At 37.1% G+C, this 26992-nt stretch overlaps 1 protein-coding gene across 1 annotated transcript in view; it reads left to right on the top strand.

Annotated features, from left to right (window-relative positions):
* WDR19 (WD repeat domain 19) overlaps positions 1–26992 on the top strand; it is a 45374-nt gene that overhangs the window by 15264 nt on the left and 3118 nt on the right. The window contains exons 14-33 of the mRNA XM_035896730.1: positions 830–979; positions 1529–1676; positions 2296–2500; positions 2982–3141; positions 3775–3885; positions 4546–4655; positions 5757–5814; positions 7261–7407; positions 7519–7601; positions 9071–9154; positions 10184–10330; positions 10749–10873; positions 12274–12386; positions 13256–13324; positions 14632–14709; positions 20542–20638; positions 22794–22918; positions 23556–23637; positions 24225–24375; positions 26313–26436. Of these exons, the coding sequence (XP_035752623.1) occupies positions 830–979; positions 1529–1676; positions 2296–2500; positions 2982–3141; positions 3775–3885; positions 4546–4655; positions 5757–5814; positions 7261–7407; positions 7519–7601; positions 9071–9154; positions 10184–10330; positions 10749–10873; positions 12274–12386; positions 13256–13324; positions 14632–14709; positions 20542–20638; positions 22794–22918; positions 23556–23637; positions 24225–24375; positions 26313–26436 (2367 nt within the window). The remainder of the gene's footprint in view (positions 1–829; positions 980–1528; positions 1677–2295; positions 2501–2981; positions 3142–3774; positions 3886–4545; positions 4656–5756; positions 5815–7260; positions 7408–7518; positions 7602–9070; positions 9155–10183; positions 10331–10748; positions 10874–12273; positions 12387–13255; positions 13325–14631; positions 14710–20541; positions 20639–22793; positions 22919–23555; positions 23638–24224; positions 24376–26312; positions 26437–26992) is intronic.

The raw sequence follows: 26992 nt of genomic DNA, 5'->3' as shown, positions 1-26992 counted from the left end.
AGATGTGAACATGCTTATGGATTTTTCCAGAGATTTTCCTATGCACGAGGGGTAGTTTGTTTCCTTTTAGTATTTCCTGGCACTCAGAATACAGGGCACATTTGGCATTGTAGTGTTGTGCTCTTTGTGACACAGATGTATTGACCTTCCAGAGGAAAGGCAGAATCACTGTCTCTGGTGTTATCACTGGTTTAATAACTTGAGTGGTTTTGCAGCAGTTGAGGGCTTTCCCACCTCCTCAGTACCTAAACTGGTAAAGATGATAAATTTGAAGTCCTAAATTCATGACTGATCAATCTGATGTGTGCAAATTTTACAATTGACTTTCAAAGCCGCCTTTTACTTCCAGTGTTCTTCTTTGTGCGACACTAATTGAAATATAGCGTTGATCACAAATCAGTTTGATTGCTTTTCTCCCCTGAATTAGGTGCATCTGTTCTTAAGAATGTGTGGTTCTTCCCTGGAGGCAAACTTTTCAGCTTTGTTTGAAGGTTAAGCTTCTCTCAGCAATGAGGCAGGTATTACCCTTGTTTAGAGAACTGCATAGTAAATACAGCTTGTCTCCGCAAAGTGGAGGGAGATAAACAATAAAATCAGCAGAAAACCTCTCAAACCTCCGTCTGCTTTCTCTGCGCTTCCAAAAAGTTTTCCTATCCTGTCCAAACCCATCCATGAATGAAGAAGGAAGCTAAAATAACACCTGGAAGTACTTTTCTTTAAACACTTTCATGCTCAGCACTCTTTAAGATGGGAGAAACTACAACCAAGTTAATTATCTACTTGCCATTTACAGATGTCATCATTAGTTTTTTCTGTTCTTTCTCATTAGACTGGAGTTATCCATTATTTCTACATTGAAGACTGGCAATATGTGAATGAATATCGGCATCCTGTCAGTGTGAGAAAAATTTTTCCAGATCCCAGTGGAACCCGATTGGCTTTCATAGATGACAAAAGTGATGGCTTTGTCTATTGTCCAGTAAGTTTGTGTGGCATACCCATACAATTATATCTACAAGCAGGCTCTTCAACTATATAGTGTTTTTAATTGAGAATGAAGAAGCCTTTGTCACTCCAATATGTATATGCTGGTAGAAGAAATTGCCAAGGAGGCTTGAAGATAATGTAACAGTAATGTAAGGAAATAAAATCTGCCCTATTAGATAGGACAATTTCATTATACAAAATTCCTAATCAGTAATTTTCAGAAATTTATATGTTTGTGTATTTAAATACAGATATTTTAGTCTGTTAACAAGCACTAACAGTTTCACTGCCTGTCCCCATACCTTTTTTTAAGAAAAGTAAATAACATTCATATAATGTGCATTTTCTCCATTTACTTCCCTTCTGAATTAAACTGTTATGTTATTCAGAGTCGCTGCTTATAAGAAAACTTTTTCTTAATAAAATTTTCTTATTTCTGCACTATTTATATTCTTTTTTTATTTTTAATCATAACCGGGATTAATATTTATTTTGTCTCCTTAGTCATTTGCTAGTAATTTTGCTTTTGCATTATTTGTAGGTAAATGATAGATTATATGAGATTCCAAACTTCTCACCAACTATTAAAGGAATCCTGTGGGAAAACTGGCCAATGGATAAAGGTGTTTTTGTTGCTTTTGATGATGATAAAGTGTACACTTATGTTTTTCACAAGGATGCCATTCAAGGTACTGTAAATGCTTTTAAAAACTTATTCACAACTTTAGTTAATGAAGTAAAACATTCTGAGTCTTCATTTGTCTTAAATATTTTCATAACTGCATATAAAAATGAATAGTACTACAGAAGTTTTGATGTGCAACTGATGAATAGAAAAATAGTTGCTTTGTAGGTTTCTCTGTAAAGCTCCAACAGGCACTTTGGTCTTAACTCCCTAAGCTTCTTGCTATTAACTATCTTTTGTCTGGAATTTACACATCATGCTTCAGTTGTATTTTGAAATTTTCATGAGAAAATCTTAGGATCGGGGTGGCAAAACTTGTATTCACTTACGCTGTTAACCAAAATTGTAATCATAGCAATTTCTGTATTTGTTACAAAGAAACATTAAGAAATTTACCTACAAATATTTGGAAGATGACCTTGATAGTTTAGAAGATTTGTTATGTATATTTACTTTACTGAAAAATAGGCACTGTAGAGTAGATGGTGACTACCAGAATTAGAGACCTTGAATTAATGCCCTGTAAATCTACGGTATTTCAGCTGTGACTGCTTGATAAACTTTTTACAATGTAGGGATTTTTTTAAATGATGTCTTCTCTTCTTTCTGGTCTTTGAATTTAGGATCAAAGATTATTTTGGCAGGTGGCACGGAAGTCCCCTTTTCCCATAAACCTTTGTTGTTGTATAATGGAGAATTAACTTGTCAGACTCAGAGTGGGAAAACAAACAATATCTATCTAAGCACTCACAGTTTCCTTGGCAATTTGAAAGACTTTGGACCTAATGAACTGACACAAATGCTTACTCAGACTTTAATGTTGAAAAGGTACATCTGCGTTTTAATTATATTGTGTAAATTGTTTTCTTCTCTGCTTATAGCTCAATACACTATATCCTGGTGATACAAAAATGTCATGCTGAATAGTCATAAGTTAGAATGATCCATGAGTCCATGTAGCTGTCTATGCAGACCAGGCAAAATAAGTGACCCATTGGTGCTTTATTTGTTTTTCCACTGTCAAGTAAAAGCTAAAGTAATTTTTTTCAAGACTGATTCAGAATTCTATGACAGTGGCTCTTCCAAAACTGACTGAAGGTCCTTCTTTGAAAAAGTGTGGTAGAAACAGGAGAAACAGAACTGTAAGTTATACATTTGTATTTCTGCTTTCTTCCTGGCACATCTCTCTCTCTCCATGGCTTAGAAGTAAATGCTTTTTATGTGTTCCTTGCCATAGCATTAGGAAAAAAAAGTGTTGAGAATTTTAGGTGCGAGTAATACTATTTTAAATAGGTTTTACCTTCTGTAGGTTTTCTGAAGCGTGGGAGGTGTGCAGACTTCTGAATGACCAGTCTGGTTGGAATGAGCTGGCCAAAGCTTGCTTACATCATATGGAGGTGGATTTTGCAATACGTGTTTATCGGACATTTGGTAATGCTGGGATGGTGATGTCACTAGAGCAAATAAAGGTAAAATGTAAAGTCCCTTTTAAATGGGAAATACTGTGATTTAATTCTTCTTTAAGAATCGCTGAATTCTTACTTTCGTGGAGACTTTGGTGTTTTTTAAATAGAAGGTGAATTATTTTCAAGGGACTTAATAGCTATAGAGGAGAAAGCATCCAAGACACATCACTCTTGCTTGGTTTTCTCTTGAAGTGGTTGCAGTTGCTACTGGAACACACAACATTCCTTTCTGCATTTGCTTGAGAGCAGCAGAATATATTCATGTCTCAGGCATTTAAAAGCTGTTTTTTCCTTTCTAATTTTTGAGGAAATTTTTAAGGCTGCTATTAAATTATTAATTTAATTATTAAAATTACTATGTAATTATTAAAAAAATTGCAATTATACATCTAAAAGTGTGCGTGAAATAGTACCTTAAAAATATACTGTTGCAAATTGCTGATTTTAGACAGTGTAAGCTGTAGTGGCTTTGAGCTACAATAAGAAAGTGAGGGCTTTTTCTGATTTGTAGAACCCGATACACATGGTTGTGAAATGTAGGGATATTTTGGTTTACTGTGCTTACTAGTTTATGTTACTTATAACAATATTCTTTTTATTTTGGACTACTTTTGCACCTATTATGTCTTTTTACAGGGAATAGAAGACCACAACCTTTTAGCAGGACATCTTGCCATGTTTACTAGTGATTTTAATCTGGCTCAGGATTTATATCTGGCATCGTCCTATCCTATTGCTGCACTTGAGGTATTCATTTAAGATGTGTAAATTTTCTTCTGCTGTTTTCATCTCCACTTAAATGTTGGAATATTTTACCTTCTGATAATTCTGCCCTTTTATGGTTTTGTTCTTGCTATTGTGTGACTGACAGACATTCTTTTAGGATGAATGCCTCTCAAATTGTCTGAATCTGCCTAGAATACTAGCTCTGTATTTGTATTTAGTATAATATAAAGTTCATATTAGAATTCAGAATTTGATACTTGCATCAGAAAACCATAGAATCATTTAGGTTGGAAAAGACCTTTCAGATCATCAAGTCCAACCGTTAACCTAACCCTGCCATCCCACCACTAAACCTGGTCCCTAAGCACCTCATCTACCCATCTTTTAAATACCTCCAGGGATGGGGACTTGACCACTTCCCTGGGGCAGCCTGTTCCAATGCTTAAAAACTCTTTTGGTGAAAAAAATTTTCCTAATGTCCAACCTAAACCTGCCCTGGCGCAACTTGAGGCCATTTCCCCTCGTCCTATTGCCCATTTCCTGGGAGAAGAGACCAACACCCACCTCGCAACAACCTCCTTTCAGGCAGTTATAGAGGGCGATAAGGTCTCCCCTCAGCCTCCTCTTCTCCAGGCCAAACAACCCCAGCTCCCTCAGCCGCTTACTGTTCTTTCTTAATAGATGCGGAAAGACTTGCAACACTGGGACAGCGCACTTCAGCTGGCTAAGCGTTTGGCCCCAGACCAAATCCCTTTCATATCAAAGGAATATGCAGTGCAGCTTGAATTCACGTAAGTTCTCCTGTGAAGTTGCAGTATAAGAATGTTAAAACAATATTCATGCTCACTAGAAGAACATAGAATTGAGATACTTCAGCTGACTGCATTGCTGAGAGAGAATTCTGTGAGGTCTTGCAGCTATAGTAAGAGGAAGGGTAGTTTTGTAAGGAGTACTTCATGATGGAGACATATGTTAGCAAATAATAGTTATTTATACATTATATAATATACATATTGTATAATTTCAGTATATTTGGGTCCTTTGCAACTGGTGGGTCCACTATATAATAATATCATCTACTAAATAAATACTTTGTTGCAGGCAAGTGCTTGGAAAATAGAGAAAGTTCACACCATTTAACACTTCTTACATTGGACGAAAGCCTTGCCTTTTGCTTATCTTTCCTTAAATACCCAGTAGCCTTCATTTTCTTACATATTTTAGTTAGTGTCAAATTTCAAGGCTGCCAGTCCCTGAAAGAGAGAAGGTATTAACCATTTGCCATGATTTTAAAGTCGACTTTGTACCTAATTCTTCCCAGGTGAAACCTGGTCTACTTAATGTCTAAAACAAGAAGAAAACTTCTTACCTATTAATGGAGTTTTTAGACAACTCCATGCCCCTGGCACTGAGAGGGGACACTTGTTGGTCACAGAAAGGAAGGAAGGAGGCAGCTGAAGCAATGCAACCATCTGTAACTTGAGTTGTGAATGTACTTAAAGAAGAATTGCCTCTGTTTTTATGTTGTGAAAATTCTAAATAATTTTAGAACATTAGTTTCATTTATCTTCCAGAAGAATGTGGAAGTAGAGGTAAGATTATTGAGGTGTATTGTGCAGATAGGTTCTTTGCCTGTCTTTCAAGGGAGGTTTATTGGTCTTAGCAGAATGGAATTGAGAGATGGGCTGCCTCTTTGACTAATAGCTTGATAAGGTGCACAAAAAGTGCCATGGTATACTGTGTAACTGTCCATCTTTTGCATACTTCAACATCCTTGTATGGAGTCATTATGTCTAAAGCAAGACAGATACATGCATAATCTGTGTGGTAGAAAGGTAACCATGTCTTCCTATTAAAAATATTCTTCCATATAACTTCCAGTTTTCTTTTAGGGGTGATTATATTAACGCTCTGGCACATTATGAGAAGGGAATCACTGGAAACAATAAGGTAATTCCTTTCCAGTAACAATAGCATTTGTGCTATCATACTACTCATTAAGTTGTCATGTTTCAGACTCATTTGAATTCTGATTTTTTTTTATTCAGCTCTAAATCTATGTGACTGTTGCTTTTGGGATAGCAGTCTTTGCGCTTCTCTTATTTTTAATATACAGAATGATGCTTTCTCTAAAGCAGTATTGCTGTTGTGTTAACATGGCATAACTAGACTGAGGTTCGTATAATTTGAGCAGTTTCATAATAGGTGTGGAAATGTCAGAGAAAAATATTGCTGGGATTTTCATTCTTATAACAAAAGTCCTAATTATTCCTCCCATTCTTCTTTATTGAGTTGTTATCAATTTAAAGGCAAACAAGGTTTGTGTTAGAAAAGAAACATATTCAGTAGATCCTTCCTTATTCTGGCATTATTTCCCCTAATATTTGAAAAATGTCTATTATGAAACAGCTTAAATAATAGTAGGGAAACTTAATAGGGGAAATAGCAATGTTTTCTGAATTCAAGCTATTTGGCTTTATGAAACATCAATGACCTTACCACCTTCGTAATTCCTTTCCAGTAACAATAGCATTTGTGCTATCATACTACTCATTAAGTTGTCATGTTTCAGACTCATTTGAATTCTGATTTTTTTTTATTCAGCTCTAAATCTATGTGACTGTTGCTTTTGGGATAGCAGTCTTTGCGCTTCTCTTATTTTTAATATACAGAATGATGCTTTCTCTAAAGCAGTATTGCTGTTGTGTTAACATGGCATAACTAGACTGAGGTTCGTATAATTTGAGCAGTTTCATAATAGGTGTGGAAATGTCAGAGAAAAATATTGCTGGGATTTTCATTCTTATAACAAAAGTCCTAATTATTCCTCCCATTCTTCTTTATTGAGTTGTTATCAATTTAAAGGCAAACAAGGTTTGTGTTAGAAAAGAAACATATTCAGTAGATCCTTCCTTATTCTGGCATTATTTCCCCTAATATTTGAAAAATGTCTATTATGAAACAGCTTAAATAATAGTAGGGAAACTTAATAGGGGAAATAGCAATGTTTTCTGAATTCAAAAAAAAAAAAAAAAAAAAAAAGGAAATACCTTGCTTGCTCATAGTTTCTCTTTTTTTTCCTCTACTGTTTGTTTTGGGGGAAAGAGGAGAGTAGTACTGAGCTGTCTTTAAAACAGATTCTTCTCATGTATGCTTGGTCTGGACAGATCTTGTAAGTAAAATGTAAAAATTAAAGACAAAGCTTAAGAAGAAAACTAAGCTGAGTTCTAAGTAAGTGGCAGCTGCAGCTAGGCAAGAATTTGAAGACAAAAATTGATTTAACTAAGTCCATGTAATGTTCTGTTAATTTGTTTCAGTGCTTGGTTACTGTGGCTTTTGTGACCTGATATTTCTGATGTACAATGTATAGTTACTGCTTTTTCATTTGATTACCAGTACCAGGAACACGATGAAGCTTGCCTTGCTGGAGTGGCTCAAATGTCCATTCGAATGGGAGATATCCGTCGAGGGGTAAACCAGGCCATTAAACATCCCAGTAGGTTACTAAAAAGAGACTGTGGAGCTATTCTGGAGAGTATGAAGGTATTCAAAAGAGTTAATAAAGCTAAGGCTGAATATGTGAATTCATTAAGCTATTTATTTATTTGCAGTCTTAATTTAGAAATTATATTTTAATCATTTCCAATATTGTAGCAATTTTCAGAAGCTGCTCAGCTGTATGAAAAGGGACAATATTATGACAAGGCAGCATCAGTATATATCCGGTGTAAAAACTGGTAAGTACAGGTTTCAGGGAAGTGTTACATATTTCAGAGGACTTGCTGGGGTGCTCTTTGGAAAGGAATGATTGTCTGAATAGCACAAGTGTCTTATTAATTATGTTTCATTGATTTTTATTGTCCCCCAAGCTTAAACAAGAACAGTGTTCTCTTAGGAGCTTATGTTGTTTTAAATATAGTCTTACTGTAAATAGGAGATAGTCTTCCTTTTTTCTTTGTGTTATGTTTAATGTTACCTGCAGTTTCGGGTCCTTTGTGTGTGCGCACTGAATATAGTAATTTTATTCATGTAGTTACTGTTTAGTTCATTAAAATTCTTCAGTTATAAAATACGTAGCTGAGACCGAATATTGAGACAGTTGGAAACTATTCTGAGTTGTTGGTTCAAGTGAAGTCTGTATCATGAGTAGTCAAAATCACTGGCATTATATTCAATACATTTTTAATTTTTTAAGTGAATTTGATTATTGTCAAATTTCCAGTGGAAAAGTACAATTTACCGAGAGATTTAAGGGTCTAATTCTTGCCTAATTACATTTTATGGACTTCTAATACTAAGAACTGATCGGAGCAGAGATCAGAAAGACCCCTGCTCTTTCATACAAGTGCTCTAAAAATTAGGTTGGAATATTATGTTTATTGACTAAGGAAAAATGTATTCCGTCCTAGAAGTGTCAGTGGCATCAGAACAGATGAAGAGAACACTTCATTAAGTAGGGTAGCTTGCATAGCCTTGATTTGGAAAGTGGGAGGTACAAGCTTTGGAAGGTACAAGCAGAAAGAGGTTCAGTTTGGGGAGTTGTCTATGTTTTAAGCAGAGAGGTGAGATTTAAGGTCAGCCTCTCTTCAGTCTCTCATATCCTTTGTCTTGAAAGGCTTGCTGCTTAGTTTGCTGGCTTTTATAGATCATATCACTGTGTGCAACTCCTGAAGCTGGATTTATGGGAGAACTGACATAGTTCTGTGTTCCTCCACACTCTGCTGTTATGGATGCTGTCACTCAGAGAATCTGGTTCTGATTTCCTAGAGTTCTCTCTCTACAACCTATGGCCTTAAGCACACAATCACAGAAGTAATCAACTGCACCTGTACTGGTGATATTTTGTGCTCTTTTGCTCATTCTTTTAGGTTACAGTTTTAATTCTGTGCTGCTTCTGTAGATTAATTAGAGAATACTGGAGGTAAAAATTGTTGGTCTGGTACTTCTTATGCTCATACTTCTCAGACTTAAAAAAGAGTCCTTCTTCAAGCCTGTATGTTCATGAAGAAGTCTATAATTTCCAGTTCTTACATCTATGAAGTGCAGCTTTTTGAAAATATTAAAGTGCCTTCAAAGCCTATACATTGTGTTCAATTGCTTCTTTTTTAGCCTTCTTTGCAGTGTTGATATCAAAATATGCCTGTTGTAATTGAGAAAATTTGAAAGCAGAAATATTTATTAAATAACTATTATCTTGTCTTTCTAGGGCAAAGGTTGGTGAACTTCTTCCTCATGTTTCATCTCCAAAGATTCACCTACAATACGCAAAGGCCAAAGAAGCAGATGGCAGGTGCATTTGAATGTTTCTTTTTTTTAGAAAACATGTTGTTGTTGTTGTTGATATTATTATTATTATACATTACTCTCTTTGTAAAATAAAATAAGAGACAGACTTTAAATTTTGTATAAGATAGCCTTGTGAAAATGGATTCTGCAATTTGTAAACTTAAGATATTATGTAAAGATTTTAAACATAATCTAAGGACCATCCACTACTATCAGAGATGTTTTTCTAATTAATTGTTATCCTGTCTAAGCATTAATATATTTTTTTTAAAAATCATTCAAGGTCTTAAAGTACTGCACCCAATGCAATGTTCCACTTGGCAGATTACTGAAGTTCAGTTTGCTTTTAACAACTCCTTAGCTGTGATTTTTAAAAGTCATTCAAAGGGGGAGTAATCACAAAAGAAAAATTTTCACTCAAGAACCAAATGATTGTTACGTCTTAATGGCTGCACTTGCAAAATATTGAATGATGTGAAATTATTGGCTGAAATGAAAACCCCAAATAGGTTATATTTAATCACAGAATGCAGTTTCTACTAGTCCTTACCTGTAAATAAATGTGCTTCAGAATAATGGTACTTTATAATATGAAACAGTGCCAAAGCTAAATGTTTGCCTTGATGAGACTTGATCTTGTTTACAGAACAGAAAAGTCGTCTCATTTTAAATTTGTACAACTAGTTATCATCTGTTTGGTTTTTATTTTTCTCTCACTCCCAAGTGATTTCATACAGAACTGATAGAACCAGATGAACTGCTTTTAAGGTATACCAAAAGGGGTGCTGGCAGAGTAGGTCAAAAATAGTATTGTAGTAAACATTTTTCTGTTGTCTCTGCCTTTCATTCTCCCAAGAGAAAATTAGAGACAAAAAACCATAGTAAATGCAGAACAAGGCTATTACATGCAAACTGAAAGGAAGGTGTTACAGTGTAACCTCTCAGAAATAAAATACTGTATGTTTCTTTCACACTGTATTGTAAAGTGTTATTTAAAAGTTAGAAAAACTGGTGTGGAACCATTATTTTGCAGGTACAAGGAAGCTGTGATAGCTTATGAGCATGCAAAGCAATGGGACAGTGTAATTCGACTGTATTTGGATCACCTTAATAATCCTGAAAAGGCTGTTAATATTGTGAGGGAAACACAGTCTCTTGATGGAGCAAAGATGGTGGCCAGGTAAGAGTCATATCATGCAGGTTAAAAAAAAAGGTGAAAGAGGCCATACCTATCATAAGTTGGTGAGGCTTGCTAACATAGCAGGCTCTGGTTATTGGTACTTGCCCAGTTACTCTATATTTCAGTTTATTGATTTGAGTTCTCTAAAATTTAGACAGCTAAGCAGATACTGATTTTTTTTTACTTTCTGATTAAAATTCTGTTAACCTGAAGTAGTAAGTTCAGATTATAATAAAAGTTGCCATGCTGTATTATTTATACTAAGCTAATTTTGGTAACCTATTTAAAATAATTGAGATATTAAAAAAAAGGAAATGTAACATATTTGTATGCCACAAAATATTCTATATTCCTAAAACATTAAGTGTATTCATTATGCTAATTAGTACTAAGGTATTAATTTGTTCATTCTGATTAGATTCTTTCTGCAGCTTGGTGACTATGGTTCTGCCATCCAGTTCCTGGTCATGTCCAAATGCAATAATGAAGCTTTCACATTAGCTCAACAGCACAACAAGATGGAGATTTATGCTGATATTATCAGTGAGTATTCCAGGTTAATAGTTTGCTTGCAATATGTTCTGCCCTTCTTTTAATTGGTTTAGACCAATTTGAAATCATAAGACAAGGGGAGCGAAGTTTTGTTTCCCAGCCTTTTCCATTTCCAGTCACCATGGTCAGATCTGGCAATCTATGTCTAATTCAGACCTCCAAACTAGGCTTTGCTTTCAGCTTAGGTATCTCCCTTGGTCTTCAGTCTAGCTGGTTTTCAAATCTTGCCTGTGCTAGAGCTTTTTCTGTTTATCAGTAGAGATAAAGCATTTGTCTAGACTATTTTCTTGTGTCTATTGAGGAAGCCCTTTCTTTGACCTTGATATATGTAGTGCTGCTTTGCCAAAACTGAGAATTTTACAGGTACAGTTCTTGGGTTTTATCCCTTCTTTTCCTTTTTTCATGAGTCTAGTTCTTTTCTTACATGTGTATGTCACTTGTCTTTCCTTTTTTTTCCCTTTAAGGCCCTTCATGGCCTCCTCTTGTGTCAGTGAGACACAAAAAGGCGACCTTGCTGAGAAGCTGACTTTTACCTCAGGCCATCAAGTCAGTCAGTGGCCAGCTTGTCAATTTGCAATAAATTTTAACATTTTTCCCCTGTGTCAGGCACCATTCTTCGTGGAAGCAGTTCCACATACATATCTACCAAATTATCTTGTATTTTCAATTAATTTCTTCCTTTAAAAATGGATTCTTGTTATGCAGGTTATGAAAACTTGGCAACATCTAGCTTGGTGATGTGCTGTTGTAGCTGCTTGTCAAGGTGGCCACTGTTGTTCTACTGTTCCTTAGGCTTTCTTCCTTCTCTCCTATCCAAAATAGGATATCTCAAATTCTAATCTAAGTGGGTGGAAAAAGGGTTTAAAACTAACTTTGGAGTAGTGGCTGTCTTTGTTTTCGATGTATACAGTAAAATGGAGTCTTAGTTAGAAGACTTAAGTAGTATTCCCTGCTACCACATGGTTACATTGGTCCTGATAGTCTTGCTCTGCGCAATACAGATGTAGTTGCGTATTCTTGAATTGTGCAAATAATTCAGGTGATAATCTCATAAGCACTTGCTCTGTTTTATTGTTGCCAAGACATAATGGAAAAATTCATTAGTGGGTCATAGTTATGCCATTTTATTATGTCCATTAAAAAACCAGAAATCATGTTATGGTATAAAACCTATGGAAACAACTATTTCACTGTATTACTAGCTCCTAATGTCTGATATTTGGTCTGATTAAATAAGTAAAAAATGTGTAAGACACAATTTGAGTCTAGCTGGCTTTGGTTTTTGAATGTCAGTCAGAAAAAACCTGTAGAATAAGAATTTGTTCCGTCAGTAGGGCCTTTATCTTACTTAGTAAGAATACTCTGCTGTCATTGCTATCTATCTGTTGCAGGTTCTGAAAGTACTACTAATGAAGATTATCAGAGCATTGCACTATATTTTGAAGGAGAAAAGAAACATTTTCAGGCGGGAAAATTTTTCTTGCTGTGTGGTCAATATGGACGGGTCAGTACTAAAAGGATAAAACAGTGATAGTTAAAAGTTCATAGAATCTGTTCAAAATACAGTACTTCAAAATCAGGGAAGTTCATAGTAGACTTTAGCTGCCTTAACCGATGACATACTGACATTTTTACAAAGTGTAAAAAACATAACTACTTATATTTACAATTATCTGCATTGTGTTCTGTGAATTATATACTGCCATGCACATAACTTTAAGCAGTAGAGGCTTCAGGTGGATGAAGCTCTAAATGTCATGAACATAGAATTAGAATTTATTTACATTTTATTAGCTTGACCAATGAAGACTTGGTTGCTGACTAATTAATTCATTTAATACAGTAGCATGCCCTAACTTAAAGCTTTTTTTTTAAAAAGGAAATATGCTAATGCATGTCCGTTGACACACTTCCTTTTGATCAGTTACAAATCAGCAAACTGACACTTATTAAATGTTTGACTTTTGCATACTGAACACATATTAAAAAAATATTACTGATTTTTGCAAATTACAGCCATTGTAGGTGACCACTCCTTCAGCTGGGGCATGGGGGAGTGGGTCCACTGGCGCATGAATCATTAATTTCTTCTCACCATATTGCTTTGAACATCTTTCATGGTTAGATGAAGATATACACCAAAATTTGGCAAAGGCTCAACTCTTCTTTCTTGCAGGAGTATCTGTAAGAGCAGCTGCTACCTCTGTAGTGTGTGTGGTTATCCTTATGGCTGTAAAATAGTCAAGATAAGCATTCAGTGTGCCACTTGTCTGTCAAAATGCAGAGAGAAATAACTTGATAAAAATGAATTAACTTGATGAAAATGTTAATTTCATGTGTCTCAGTTTTAACTTTTCTTCTGTATCATTTTAGGCATTAAAGCACTTTATGAAAAGTCCAAGCACAGAAGATAACTTGTCTATAGAAATGGCAATTGAAACAGTAAGCAACTTTGATAAAACAAAAAATTCTTCATATTTTCAAGAATTTTACCTTGATTATTGTGACATTTTCTTAGTGTCAGTTAGTGTGTTTTGACAGATTGCAAATAGAAGGAAAACTGTATCAGGAAAGGTGATATCTAAACGTTAAAAAAGTAGAATAAGTTAATACTGACACCAGAGGAGAATGTGTTTTCAGTCTTCAAAGAAGGATTTATGAATTCAGGTATTTGTGGTTGTGTGACAGAGGCACCTCAGTTTGGAATTCTCTTTTTTAGCAATATCCATATACGATTTTTCAGTTTTGCTGTTTTTTCCAGTCTGCATACTCCGGTTGGAGAGGTCAATATGTCTCCATTCTCGCTCCCTGTCACAGAATCACTAAATGGTTCAGACTGGAAGGAACCTCCAAAGGTCATCAGATCCACTCCCCTGCTCAAGCAGGGCCACCTAGAGCCGGTTGCCCAGGACCATGTCCAGACAGCTTTTGCATATCTCCACAGTCTCCGTGGGCAACCTGTGCCTGGTCACCCTCACAGTGAAAAAGTGTTTCATGATGTTCAGATGGAACCTCCTGTGTTTCAGCTGGTGCCTATTGCCCCTGGTCCTGTCACTGGGCACCACTAAAGAGAGCCTGGCTCCTTCCTCTTTGCACCCTCCCTTCAAGTATTTATATAATTGAAAAGATCGCCCCCAAGTCTTTTCTCCAGCCTCAACAGTCCCAGCTCTGTCAGCCTTTCCTCATGAGAGATGCTCCAGGCCCTTCATCGTCTTAGTGGCCTTTTACTGGACTCTCTCCAGTATGTCCTTCCCTCTCTTGTGCTGAAGAGCCCAGAACTGGCCTCACCTGGAGTAGAGGGGAACAATCACCTGCCTTGATCTGTTTGAGGCCACACTCTTCCTAATACAGCCCAGGACACCATTATCCTTCTTCGTTGCAAGGGCTGATGGCTGACTCATGTTCAACTTGATAACCCCCAGGTAGACATAGCTTTGTGACAGCAGGCTTCAGCTCATGGGCCCTAGATTCAGACACCTTCCCAACACTGAAGCAGAGGAAAAGTTCATGCTGGTAGAGACATGTTTAGTTATAATCCCCTGACATAACACATTAGAAAATAAATATGAACTACTGCATGTCAAAGCTGATGAACCAAGTAGTCATCTGGTTTGAACACGCAAAAGTAAAAAAAAAAAAATCATGTTTTAAATCTATCTAGTTTCAGTGTTTTTATGAAAAGCCTCCTTATGAATAAGTGTTTTTCCTTCCTCTTTCATATCATAATTTCTTCTGTCTTTATTTAATAGGTGGGACGGGCAAAAGATGAAGCCCTAACAAATCAGCTGATAGACTATCTTATGGGAGAGAGTGATGGCATGCCCAAGGTATTGTATTTTTAATCACTGCTATTGTATCACGTTGCTGTACTGCAAGATCTTTTGAGCTTATTTTGTCCTAAAATTTTTGGTAGACACAGATTGTGGGTTTTTTTGGTTTCAATAAGGAGCAAGACTTAGTTATATGATCGCTCTGTGAGTCATTCACACAGTAACTTCAGTTTCAGAAGGATAAGAAAGGAAGTAACTGTCTTAGATATAATCATCTTTCTCCAAGCTTTACGAAGGCAGGTAATTGGACAGAGGAGATTCAAATTAATGCTCGTACTGAGGGAAAAAGGCAACACTTAGATGTCTGTTCATGCCAGTTAGCCAGCTGGCTTGTGCCTTTCCCAGATGGTCGGTCAGCATGTGTGTGGCTCAAGACTAGCTACAGCACTGATCTCTTCTTGCAGTGTGGGGAGTTGGTCTAACTGCTGCAGTGGAAGAAAGTAAGGTAGTAAATAGGAGATGAAGGACAAAAACCCAAAAAAGATCAGGCAACATTAGTTCCTTCACACATCCTACATTAGTTGATTCACATATCAACTTAAGACATAAATTGTTGTGGGCAGATTTTCAAAATTTCCCAGCTCCTTCTTGATTTCTTAAGTGATTAATGACCATGTTCTCAAAAAGACCTTAGCCCAAAACAACTCTGTTTTAAAATGTGAAATGAATCGAAAAATTTGGCACTGAGATCACTTGAAAATTTAACTGCTTCATGTGGATGCCCATATGACAGTTAAACTTTATTTTTTAAAAAATTATCTATCTTTTTTGATTTCTTATTATGTAGATGTATTTAGTTTAAAGTTTGCATTGATTATTCATAGTCAGTTTCATCTGCAGGTATAGGCTGTAAACTAAAACACAGAGTTTCTGTTCTGTGTGGGAGAATGCAATTACATATTTAATTTATGATAGAAAATAAAAAAATCTGGAAGCACATTTGAAGATTTTTGGTGACAGACCTTCCTAACATGGAAGTTTTGATTAAATGTTGTGGACTCTGATTTTTACACTGTCACTCATCATTGTCATGAAAATTCTTCTTTGGATCCTTAGAACCTTATGTATTTTTATTTTATACTATTTAGGAGGTGCTTTGTGAGATAAGAGGTACTCTGTGCTATGAGGCTTCTTTTAATGCCACGTGATCAATTAATAAAGTTTTGAAAGGGCCATTGCCCCTCCTTCTGGGTTTCCTGCTCCTTTGTTAAAAGGAAACCATTCACTGGGAGTAATTAAAGGCTTTTGGCAGACTGGTAGCTTATTTCATCTTTCTCTCTTTTGTATATATGGATTTGGGAGTTGGAAGATATTTGCTGACAGATTTTTGTGTATTAGTTGCCAGTACCATAGGTTTGGTAATAAAGGAAGAGGATCGTTCACAAACTAAGCAGAACAGAGATCAGATCTGTGCTATATATACAATACAAGAAGTAGATTTTGACCATATTCCATTGGTATGAATTTTTTCCCAGGATAGACTAAAAGTGTCCACTGTAAATATCATGTTAGACATCAGAACAGCAGTGTTTGAGGTTAAGATGACAAGCAGCTCTTTTGCAGAGTGACTGCTGATGGGTTATCTGGTTTCTCTTGAGTTCAAGCTATAGAAAAAAAGGCTTCACAGTCCATTTTTGGCTTTGATGTCCATAGAGCTTATGGTACATTCAATCATATATGGGCTTGAGTTCATGGAACTAAGTGGCTAAGCCACTTCAAGTTTTATTGCCAGTTACAGCAGAGCTTGAATGTGACATAAGTGGTGCTGCACTCGTATTTTTTTATTGTGAAAGCCGGACCTCAAGTGCAGATATTGCAGTCTGCAATTAATTCCTTACTGAAGGAATTTAAGATCTCATACAAACTCACAGTAAATACAGTCAGGTGAAAAATTTTATGTATGGAAGTGTAAGTTCTGCCTTACTGAGAGGACTAAGGTTTGGTAGTGATGGAGATGATATGGTCTTGGTGCAGTAAGTTTATTTCATTGCTAATATACAGCTGTGGCTGTATATTAGCTGTGGCTAATATACATTCTGTTGTGAGATCAGAAATTCTGGCTCTTTCCTCTTTGTATGGCACCTGGAGATCAAGAGTTTGATACAACTGGGCAGTTGATGGCCAAGCCAGCCTTCCTTTTATAAAATTAAAAAAAACCAAAAAAACCCTCTTATCTCTTTATAGAATGGAATTTCACTTGGAAGGGACCTACAATGATCACCTAGTCCCACTGCCTGACCAATTCAGGGCTGACCAAAAGTTAAAGCATATTATTAAGGACATTGTCCAAATGCCTCTCAAACATTGGCAGGCCTGAGGCATTGACCACCTCTCTAGGAAGCCTGTTCCAGTATTTGACCGCTCTCTCGGTAAAGGAATGCTTCCTAATGTTCAGTCCGAACGTCCCCTGGTGCAGCTTTGAACCATTCCCATGCATCCTGTCACTGGATACCAGGGAGAAGAGCTCAGCACCTCCCTCTGCACTTCCCCTCCTCAGGAAGCTGTAGAGAGCAATGAGGTCCCCCCTCAGCCTCCTTTTCTGCAAATGAGACAAGCCCAGAGTCCTTAGCCACTCCCCACAGGACATGTCTTCCAGCCCTGTCACCAGCTGTGTTGCCTCCTCTGGACGCATTCAAGGACCTTCACATCCTTCTTACATTGTGGGGCCCAGAACTGCACACAGTATTCAAGGTGAGGCCGCACCAACGTTGAATGCAGTGGGATAATCACCTCTTTTGACCGGCTGCTTCTGCTGTGTGAGATGCACCCCAGGATGGGCTTTGCCCTCTTGGCTGCCGGGGCACACTGCTGGCTCCTGTTGAGCCTGCTGTCAGCCAGCACCCCCAGATCCCTTTCTGCAGGGCTGCCTCCAGCCACTCCTCTCCCAGTTACACTTGTGCCTGGCATTACTCTGTCCTAAGTGCAGAATCTGGCATTTAGACTTGTTAAATATCATTGCATTAATCATAGCCCAGCGGCTATTATTTACCTGTAATTTAAAATGTGAACATTAATGAAATTATGTGGAAAGCAAAACAGTGAAACATACACAATTCAACTGCAAGAGACCAGAAGAGAACGAAGCTGTTGGAGGCATTAGCTGATAAATCTGTGCAGCACCAGTGTAAGCAAAAGTAATTTCATATCTATGCTGAAAGTTGGGTGGGCAGAAACTGAAGCATCCAGTCTCTTTTTCTAAGAGCGGCAGCCTAGCCATGTGGTTGAAAGAAGTGCATGGGACTGGATGAGGGAAGTGAGCTACAGTATGATCTCCATAGTGAACAGGTTCCAAAGATTTTAGAAAACACTTAGGAATTTTGTGAATGCCGTAATTGCCATATTTAACATTGTTTTGAACTTCAGTGTAGAGCTTTCTTTTCCTTGTTTAAAAGCTCTCTCTTGTTTTTCTGAATGCTTTAATCGAATCTGCCATAGTCTCTCTCAGTGAGTAGCAAAATTTTACTTTATCAAATCATACATATTTGTTTTAAAAATCTACTTTAAAACCAATTCATCTTTATCCTTATTATGCTATGGAGACTGTTTTTGAAATTATCAAGCAAATGAGGTTGTTTTTAGAGAATAGCAGCTTTTATGTGGTGGTATTTTTGTAAAGCTGAAAGTAAGAGTGACCTTGAAGTAGCCATGCAGCAGAAACTTGCTAATCCTTTGGAGCGTTGATCTTCAAACCAAGTCATTGCTCACAGCATCCTGACTGCTTTAAATCTTTTGCAGCCAACAATTATGTGGGATTTTAATGAAGTATCATATTATCAAAATTATTATGCTTACCAAAATTTTGCTACAGTATTGTCTGACTAATTATAATCTATTTCTTGAATGTGTTACTATGCCAGCTATTGTATTTGTTAACTTCAAAATGTAAAGACTCTTAATTTGTCGTGTGTGTTTCTTTTGTAATTTTTCAGGGAGCATTAACTAGCAAGGTTCTGCTGTTTTCTGTGTGCATATTTTCTAAGTAATACTAAGATCAGTTAGATTGCAATAATAAATTTTTCCAAAGACCGTAGGGAATGTGTTGTCAATTGAAAATTCCTTCCTGCATTTTTTGCTTTTAAAATGGCTAACTCTAAAGGTAAAAATATGAAAGTAAAGCATAAGACTGATTTTTCTTAAATGCCTTCTATTTTCATATTTTTTCTACATATGGCTGCTGTGTAAGTCACTTAAGTATATTATTTAAGTAAAAAATAATCAGGGGCATGGCAAATAACATATAAGACCACTGGTCCGTGCTGGGACAGGATCCTTCCTCCGGCCGGTGAAACAGCCTGGATGGGGAAGAAGTGCAGCCATCTGTGGTCATTAGGAGGTGTCAGAAGTTGGAAAGAATTACATGATACCCTACAATTCATAATAATCCTTGTTTTACCCCGCTCAGGGAATAGCGGTTTTCCTTTTTAAGGCAGTTTGGAGTGGATTAATAATATCCGCTAATATAAGTAGTTGTGCTTACTTTATTATCCAGATAACTATTTCATTATTGTTAAATTATGGTTCTTATGACGTTCGACCTTTTGATCATGTGTTACTTAAAATTCTGCTCCATCACTAGTTTAATTACTCTTGGTCACTCAGTGTTTTTCATTATGTTGCAAGTTAAAAAGCAGAATTTTACTTGCCTTTTTTCTTTCTGTATGCCAGTTTTTCTGTCTTGCTTTAATTTCTGTGATTTTTCATGTTTTTTTCTTGCCTTTCAAGTAGGGAGTTAATCTTTGCAGTCATCTTCTTTATAAGGAAATGTCTTTATATCATTCATATTTCTCTTCCTTTTAATTTCTGCTGGTTTTTGCTATGTTTTTGAGACTTATGTATAAAACCCACACAGTATTCCAGAGGACAGCACAACATTGATTAATACAATTCTTTTTAAAGAAACTTTTATAGCATTTTAACAAAAAATATGCATTGTCAGTGTTTGGTTTTTATTAATAACATTGCAGAACTAATCGGTTGGGGTTTTTTACTAAGCTGTCTATAAAGCTACCAGTGATTTTCTTGATTAGTCTATATTTAAGTTGGAACCATACCATTAAAAGATAGATTGTTATGTACAGACTTTACTTTTTATTGATTCCCATTTTAGAAATCACGGCTAAAGATATAAGAATGGCACTAGCCCAGGTTTTTTGGTGCTTAATAGTTCCTTTTCATGAAAGACCAGTTCTTGGGTGAACTCTCTGCTACATTTGCCATTCTTGAATTCTGTAATATATGAGCAATGTGTACTATAGCAAATTATAAATCTTATGCGTTTTGTTAGCTGATTGTCCCCTTAATTTTCAGTTCTTTTAGCTGTCTTGGATGTCTGCCATCAGGTCCCAGAACAATACACTCTTTAATGGCCAGGTTTTGTCATCCTTATCCACACTAAGCAATGTTTGCCTCTAGATCTGTAATGTAATTTAAACATTTCTAGCAAGATTTTGATTTCTAAAAGGAGTCCCCTGGTTCTTTTCTGATACCATAAATGCCGACACGTCTGAAGTTGCTGGGTTTCCACCTGCACAACTCTCAATGTGCCTAAGGGTCTGCTGCTTTCTGCGTCCATATTGACAGGGCTTGGCAATTGACTGCCACAACTCAGTCAGGGCCCTCGGCGTTGGGTGTTTATCTGACTTGTAATGGCCCAAACTTACAGGGGAATGCAGCACAGCTAAAGCATGTTGATAGAAAGAGCTCTTCACGAAATAAGCCAGCTTGACTGCTTTCTTTGAACAATGTGGTGGTGGGATGGGCAAGTAAGTAAAGGGAATACAGCAGTATGTATTCAGTTAGTATTAATTGCTTTTGTTTGATTTAATTAAGGATGCCAAGTACCTATTCCGCTTATACATGGCACTGAAGCAATACAGAGAAGCTGCCAGAACTGCTATAATAATTGCCAGGGAGGAGCAGTGTTCAGGTAAGTCTGCTTTCTCTGATACGACAGCATCTCTGACACTGCCTCCTTGCAGTACTTAGGATTATACTTAGAAAAGACATGTATTAGTGCTTTTAATTATATTCGAGTTTAATTTTGAATTTGAAGTAGCCTTTGTGAGAAGGTTGGGACTCATACCTGTATATTAAATACTGGAAAAAAGAAAATTGTGGAAAATAACTGCATTCCTTAATACAGTCAAGTAAACATAGTGATTAAGATTGCCTGCAACTTTACTTTTCTGTATATTACAGATCCTAGAGTTGCAGTTTCTACATGCAGTTTCCGACTTAGATACTGATCCTTTAGTCTTTGTACATGATTATTTTTAGTAGGGAGATGTGCACAGGAGATGATTTCTGTTGAAAGATCCGACACCTGCTTACTTAAGCATTGTTTTCCCTGTAATAGGTAGCTGAAATTAGAAACAGAAAAAAGTAATAGGAAGGGACAGGGCTAGAAGCAAAATAGCTGTGCCTCCATTATTCGTGCTCCTCTGTAGCCATAGCAACAGCCCTACCATAACACTGCTTGCTTTTCATTTCAAGTAAATTAAGAAAAAATATCTATAAATGAAAAACAGCAGCCTGGGGAACAGCCCAGGCAAATTAACATTTATGGACTGCTCCTCAACATTGGCCTAAGGAGTGGAAAATCTCTTAAACCCTTGGCAAGCATGATCTCCCAGTTCGTCATAGCAGTGAATAATGCATTTGTGCAAATTATGTAAGCAGGACATGGTTTATATATTTATTAGATTCTCTGAATCTGAAAACTTATATCTGAAATGCAGCACCCCATACTGTATTTCATATTCCCTAATAGCATAGATGTGTTCTGCAACAGTGTAACAAGCACAATATTTTTCTCATTAAAATCACCAATCTTGCAGTAACTGTTTCCTCCACAGAGGCACGGCTTTAAATTGTCCCCTTCTTCCTTCAGGAGATTTCAGTCAGTTTGATTCTGAAGTTTACACCAATATAGTTTATTCTTTCCTTAAAAGTCAAACCGTTTGGTGTTTTATTTTGGCTATGCCCTTTTATGTGCAGTTTTCCTTTAAGTTGTTTTTATGTAATCACATGATTTTAAGACTGATCCTATTATACTGCTTCTCACAACTAGAGCCTGCTCTAGCAGGGGGGTTGGACTAGATGATCTCCTGAGGTCCCTTCCAACCCTTGCGATTCTGTGATTCTGTGATTCTGTGATACTGTGAGTCAGTAACACAGCATGAAAAATTAATGTTGTTTTCCACCAACTAATCCTGGAGTGATATTTAGCTGCCTCACACAATCCACTGGTTAATTCAATTGCAGTGTGTAACGACACATAACAAATTGCTCTATAGAGTAAAAAGTTTGCTGAAATAACTGAACCTGAAATTTCCTTTAAATGCCTCCAACTGCAAAGATTATGAATTCCTTACACTCTAATAATGAAAAAAAAAAACAAAACAAAACAAAACAAAAAAAACCAAACAAAGCAAGAACAAACAACTAGCTAAGAGTAGACTAACGATACTAAGCACTGGTTGTTTTCAGCTACATGGATAATTTAATGAAATCCTGTGGTTTCTGGACAATCCTTGATAGTAGCCTTGAAGCACTATATTCTAGAGAATTAACATTCAAACTTTAATTATTTCTTTGAAGGTTTTGAGTTTGTTTGGTTGCAGAGGCAAGGAGTTGCCAAAGCAAATGATAAAGTAAAAGTATGTTATTTTAAACAACAGCTTTTGAATATCTGATATTGAAAAAACAGAGGCAACATATCTAAATGCTCTAAAAATACCCTTTCTCCTCTTTATTGTGGAAGCAATGTATTGGATACAGCATTGTCCATTTTTAAAATTTCGTTGTATGGAATTGTCATCCACATAGTATTTTGCTACTGTTCAGATGACTTCTCCGAGTGTTATTATTTTCCTTATTTAAGTCCCTGATGGATATTATTGAGGATACTGTGACAAGCAACTGCTTGTGACTTTCCAAAAAAATTACCATGCAGATGTTTTGCTCTAAGAATCAACGTAACTTCCTGTTCAGCTTCCATATATGTCATGATAGTCATCAATAGTAAAGATATTTATTGTTATGAAAAATTAATTTACTATTCAGTGTTGTTTGTTTTTAAGGAAACTACCGAAATGCGCATGATGTTCTTTTCAGTATGTATTCAGAGTTAAAGACCCATAAGATAAAAATTCCTTCTGAGATGGCTACAAACCTGATGATCCTACACAGCTATATTTTAGTGAAGGTAATGTATTGAGAAACTGAATTTATGCATAAATCACACAGTCTGATTTATGGAACTGTACATATGGATGCTCTGTATACATAGATTAGTTTGTCATATAAGTTGTGTCAGAGAATCCAAGTGCATGCTAATAAGGACAACCCCGTACCTTTTGGCTGTTTCTGCCTCTTTGATTAGCATATTCTTTTCTTTAAATGATGAATAATTGAAAACCTACATATGTCTTTTCATATTTCCATTTTCATACTTACAAATACGTTATGCTGCTAGTACTATTGTTCATAAGGAGATCGCTGCTTTTCTGTAAATTCAATTAAGCAGGGGGGCTCAGGTGATTTCTAGTAGTTACCCCACGGCCCATCAGGATATCCATTCAGCCTACAGCCAGCGTCTGGCCTCCCCGTCTGCTAGCAGAGAGGCAAGAGCAAGCAAAGAGTGGGCTGAAGGCCAGAAAGCCTGTGCTGGGAAAGAGCCACTCTCAAGTCTCTGGTCCTTTCTCTAGCACATGATACGCCTATGCTCAGTTTCATGAAAGAGCCGTAGGCGTGTAGCTCCCGGAAGGATGAACGCCACGAGCAGGCTGCAGGAATTGCTCCCTGAAGGCTGCAGTTAATTCAATATGTTTGCTGTATTCCAGACTCATGTGAAACGTGGTGATCACGTGAAGGGAGCACGTATGCTTATACGCGTAGCCAACAACATCAGCAAGTTCCCATCACGTGAGTACTGGCAGCGTAGAAGAGCATGCTGTGCTCTATGGGACAATTCCTCAATCATTCTCCTCCTGTGATCCTATAGGGAACACAACACAGTGTAAATACACGGTGTGCTCTGCCATCCTCCACAGGATAGCCCTTGGATACACAGCCGCCAGGCTGGGTTCCTCACCTGCAGTTTAATCTGCCCTCGCCCACCGTAACTGCAGTGCTGAGCTGCCTGAACCACGCACCAAGTCTCAGGATCGTATGGAAGGAACTGATCGGTCCTGCGACTTTGTAACAAAATTTCAATCCATCTTCTCTTGAAAACACTTTTTGGGTACATGTAAAATGTAGACTGTAAACAGCGCAGGCCAGACTTGGGAGAAATGGTTATAATCAAAACATTCCTCCTGCCATGCTGAGTTTCAGAAAGGCAAGGCAGTGAGAGGTGAAACCACGATTTTCTTCTGTAGTGTTACAGGAATTGCACAAATTGTGCAACTGTGTACCACAAGGAAGAAGAAAAATACTGTTGTTTATTAGCTCAAAGGATTTCAACATTAATATTGGTAAATAAATATTTGACGTTGTTCATTCTCTTACAGACATTGTGCCAATTTTGACATCAGCTGTAATCGAGTGTCACAGAGCAGGATTGAAGAACTCAGCCTTCAGTTTTGCTGCTATGCTGATGAGGCCTGAGTATCGTAGTAAAATAGATCTTAAATACAAAAAGAAAATTGAAGCAATGGTCAGGTGAGCAGTGTTAATCTCTACTTTCAAATATACACAATACTAAGGCTTCATTTGTAATGTTATTTTTGCTCATAAAGCCTGTGGGCTTTATCCTGTTTTCGTATTGTTTTGTGGTCTTAAATTTGGAAGGCTAAGAACTATTCCTCTCCCCTCCACCACAACCACCACCACCCCCCCCCCAAAAAATTAAAGGCTCTTCTGTTCTCTTGGGCGCGATAAACCTTAAATGCAGCATGCATGTAAAATGCTTCCTGAGCAGCAGTACCATTTTCCATCTTGCCCATACAGCTTTACTTGCTCTCTGGTTAGGAATGTACACGTGACCCGTTAGCGACGGCAGCATCGGCGGTGTATGTGTGCCTGTGATGGCTGACTACTCTGCTGAGTAAATGGCTAAGATAAGAAAGAATGGAAGGGCAAATAAAATAGATGAATTCTTGACTTTGTCTTCCTTAGCAAAAGTTCTGTTTTGCCAGATGCTAAGCCAGTATTTTCTGCCAAAGGAGGAAGTGTGTGTCTCTGCTTGGAGCCACGTAAATTTTTAGCAAGGGATGACCTGTGACAGGGAGTTCCATTGTGTCAAGACTAGTCCCTAGCTGGCTTAATGGGCTGCTTTATAGTCTTCCTTCTGGGAGAGAGCTGGTCTTTTCTGGGTCACTGATGATTTTATAGAATTTTTTTTTTTTTTTAAACTTTTACAACCTTTTTGGAGGAGGCAGGACCGAAACGGCATACTGTATTTTAGATGTGGGCAACCCATGGATTTATGTAGTAGCAGAATGAGTCTCTGTTCCAGCCTACTTGACTTGCTTTGATTGTTTTTAATGTGAGCTGATGTTTTCATAGCAGATAGTACAGTTGCAAGATCTTGTTCCTAAGCAACAGCAGTTCAGAGTCCATCATCTTATATGTGGAAACTTCTTTCCAATAGGCCTTGCTTTGGCTTCCCCTGTGTCATCACATTATTTTCACTTACATTTTATGGGCATGCAGCTCAGCAGTAGGTTACCACAGATGTGTACTCTGAGAACTGCTTATCCTAGTCTATTTAGCAGCTTTTAACCTTTTTTTTTTCCAAAGTCATGCAAAGTTCTTCTAGTGCCCGCTTGTTAATATTCCTAGAACATTCTAGTAAGCTTCTAAAATATGACATCAATGTTAAAAGCCATGTTGACCCATTCCTAATCTATCATATTTAGCCACACCTCAGATTTCTTAAGTGGAGCCAAAGGCCCACTTTAGTGCCCAGGGTAATAAAACGGGAAATCAGCTTTTCTACAAGTATCACGATAACTTAAGGAAGCCATCTCAGTGTCTCCAAGGTTACCAGGGTTAAACATTAGGAAAGATATATCCTCTTCATTGGAAAATATGCTAAAATTGAATCTGAGTTCTTCATCTATAAATGTTCCATAGAAGATTAAACATTAAGAAAAGGTTTCTTTCCCCCCCTGCAGCCCAGGTGCTGTGATGTCTGGATCAGGACCATCATTCTGACCAACACAGGGATGAGAATGAGCCTGTGACAGGCAGGGTTATGAGCTGCACAGCCCTACAAAGATGCCAGTTTTAGGTCTTGTTACTTCAATTCTTTGTGGTGACTCCTGTCACAGAAAAATACTGAAATAGAGAAACCATAGCTTTGTATTCTATACATACAGACCCTGAGTTTTGAAATCTTTCAAAGTATTATAATCTGTTACAGCTTTAAAAAGGTTGTATTGTTTCAAATTAGATGGAAAATAACCTATTTCTCAGTTTACATAATTGTGATGAAGCTCAGTTGATAGTTATCTAGTAGAATATAAAATAGCAACTGGAAGCTATGCAAATAACTCCCAAGAAAAAACACTTGCTAAATATCAAAGGCCTTGTAAAACACCTTTGTTCAAGTTCAAAGCGCTTGAGGTTTTTATTCGCATTTATCTCACTTCTAGGCGTCCAGACACAACAGAGGCAGAGGAGCCAACAACCGCCTGTCCCTATTGCGCGTTCCAGCTCCCAGAGTGCGAACTTCTGTGTCCCGGCTGCAAAAACAATCTCCCGTACTGTATTGCAACGGTGAGTGTCTGCAGCGTGAGCCTGAACACAAAGCTCTCCTTTCCTTCTAAAAATATCATCTGGACATCTTTGGTTTGCTAGGAGATTCAAGCTAGATGCGTGACCTCAGCATTTCTTATACTGCTGATCCGTACAGGAAGAAGTTCTAACATTTTTGTTTCAGGATACTTTAAAGTGTACTGAAAAGGCTCTTCCACTGGGAAACGTACCCCACCTGTACCATGCATCCCCCTGGTATCACCATCAGTACAAAATCTTTATACTGAGGTTAGCTACTCTGTAGCTAACATTTTATTTTCATTAGGTTCAAGTGATTTCTGATACCAGAATTACAGCAAAATAAAAAATTACTTGAGCAGCAATCAAATGTTAGAGTTAAAATTCTTTATTAAAACTAAAGAATTAAGTCTTACAAAAAAATAGGAATGATCTATTTTTTTACTCTATTAGTTTAGCAGAGTAAGATGACCAGTATATTTCAGAAGTATTATCTTAAAGAAAAAAAAACACAAGGCTTTTAAATATCTTACGAGAGTCAGTGTCAGAACAGTCTGCT

The sequence above is a fragment of the Egretta garzetta genome, unplaced genomic scaffold, assembly GCF_000687185.1.
Source record: "Egretta garzetta isolate BGI_Z169 unplaced genomic scaffold, ASM68718v1 scaffold256, whole genome shotgun sequence".
NCBI lineage: Eukaryota > Metazoa > Chordata > Aves > Pelecaniformes > Ardeidae > Egretta > Egretta garzetta.
This window is presented reverse-complemented; position numbering and strand designations above follow the sequence as displayed.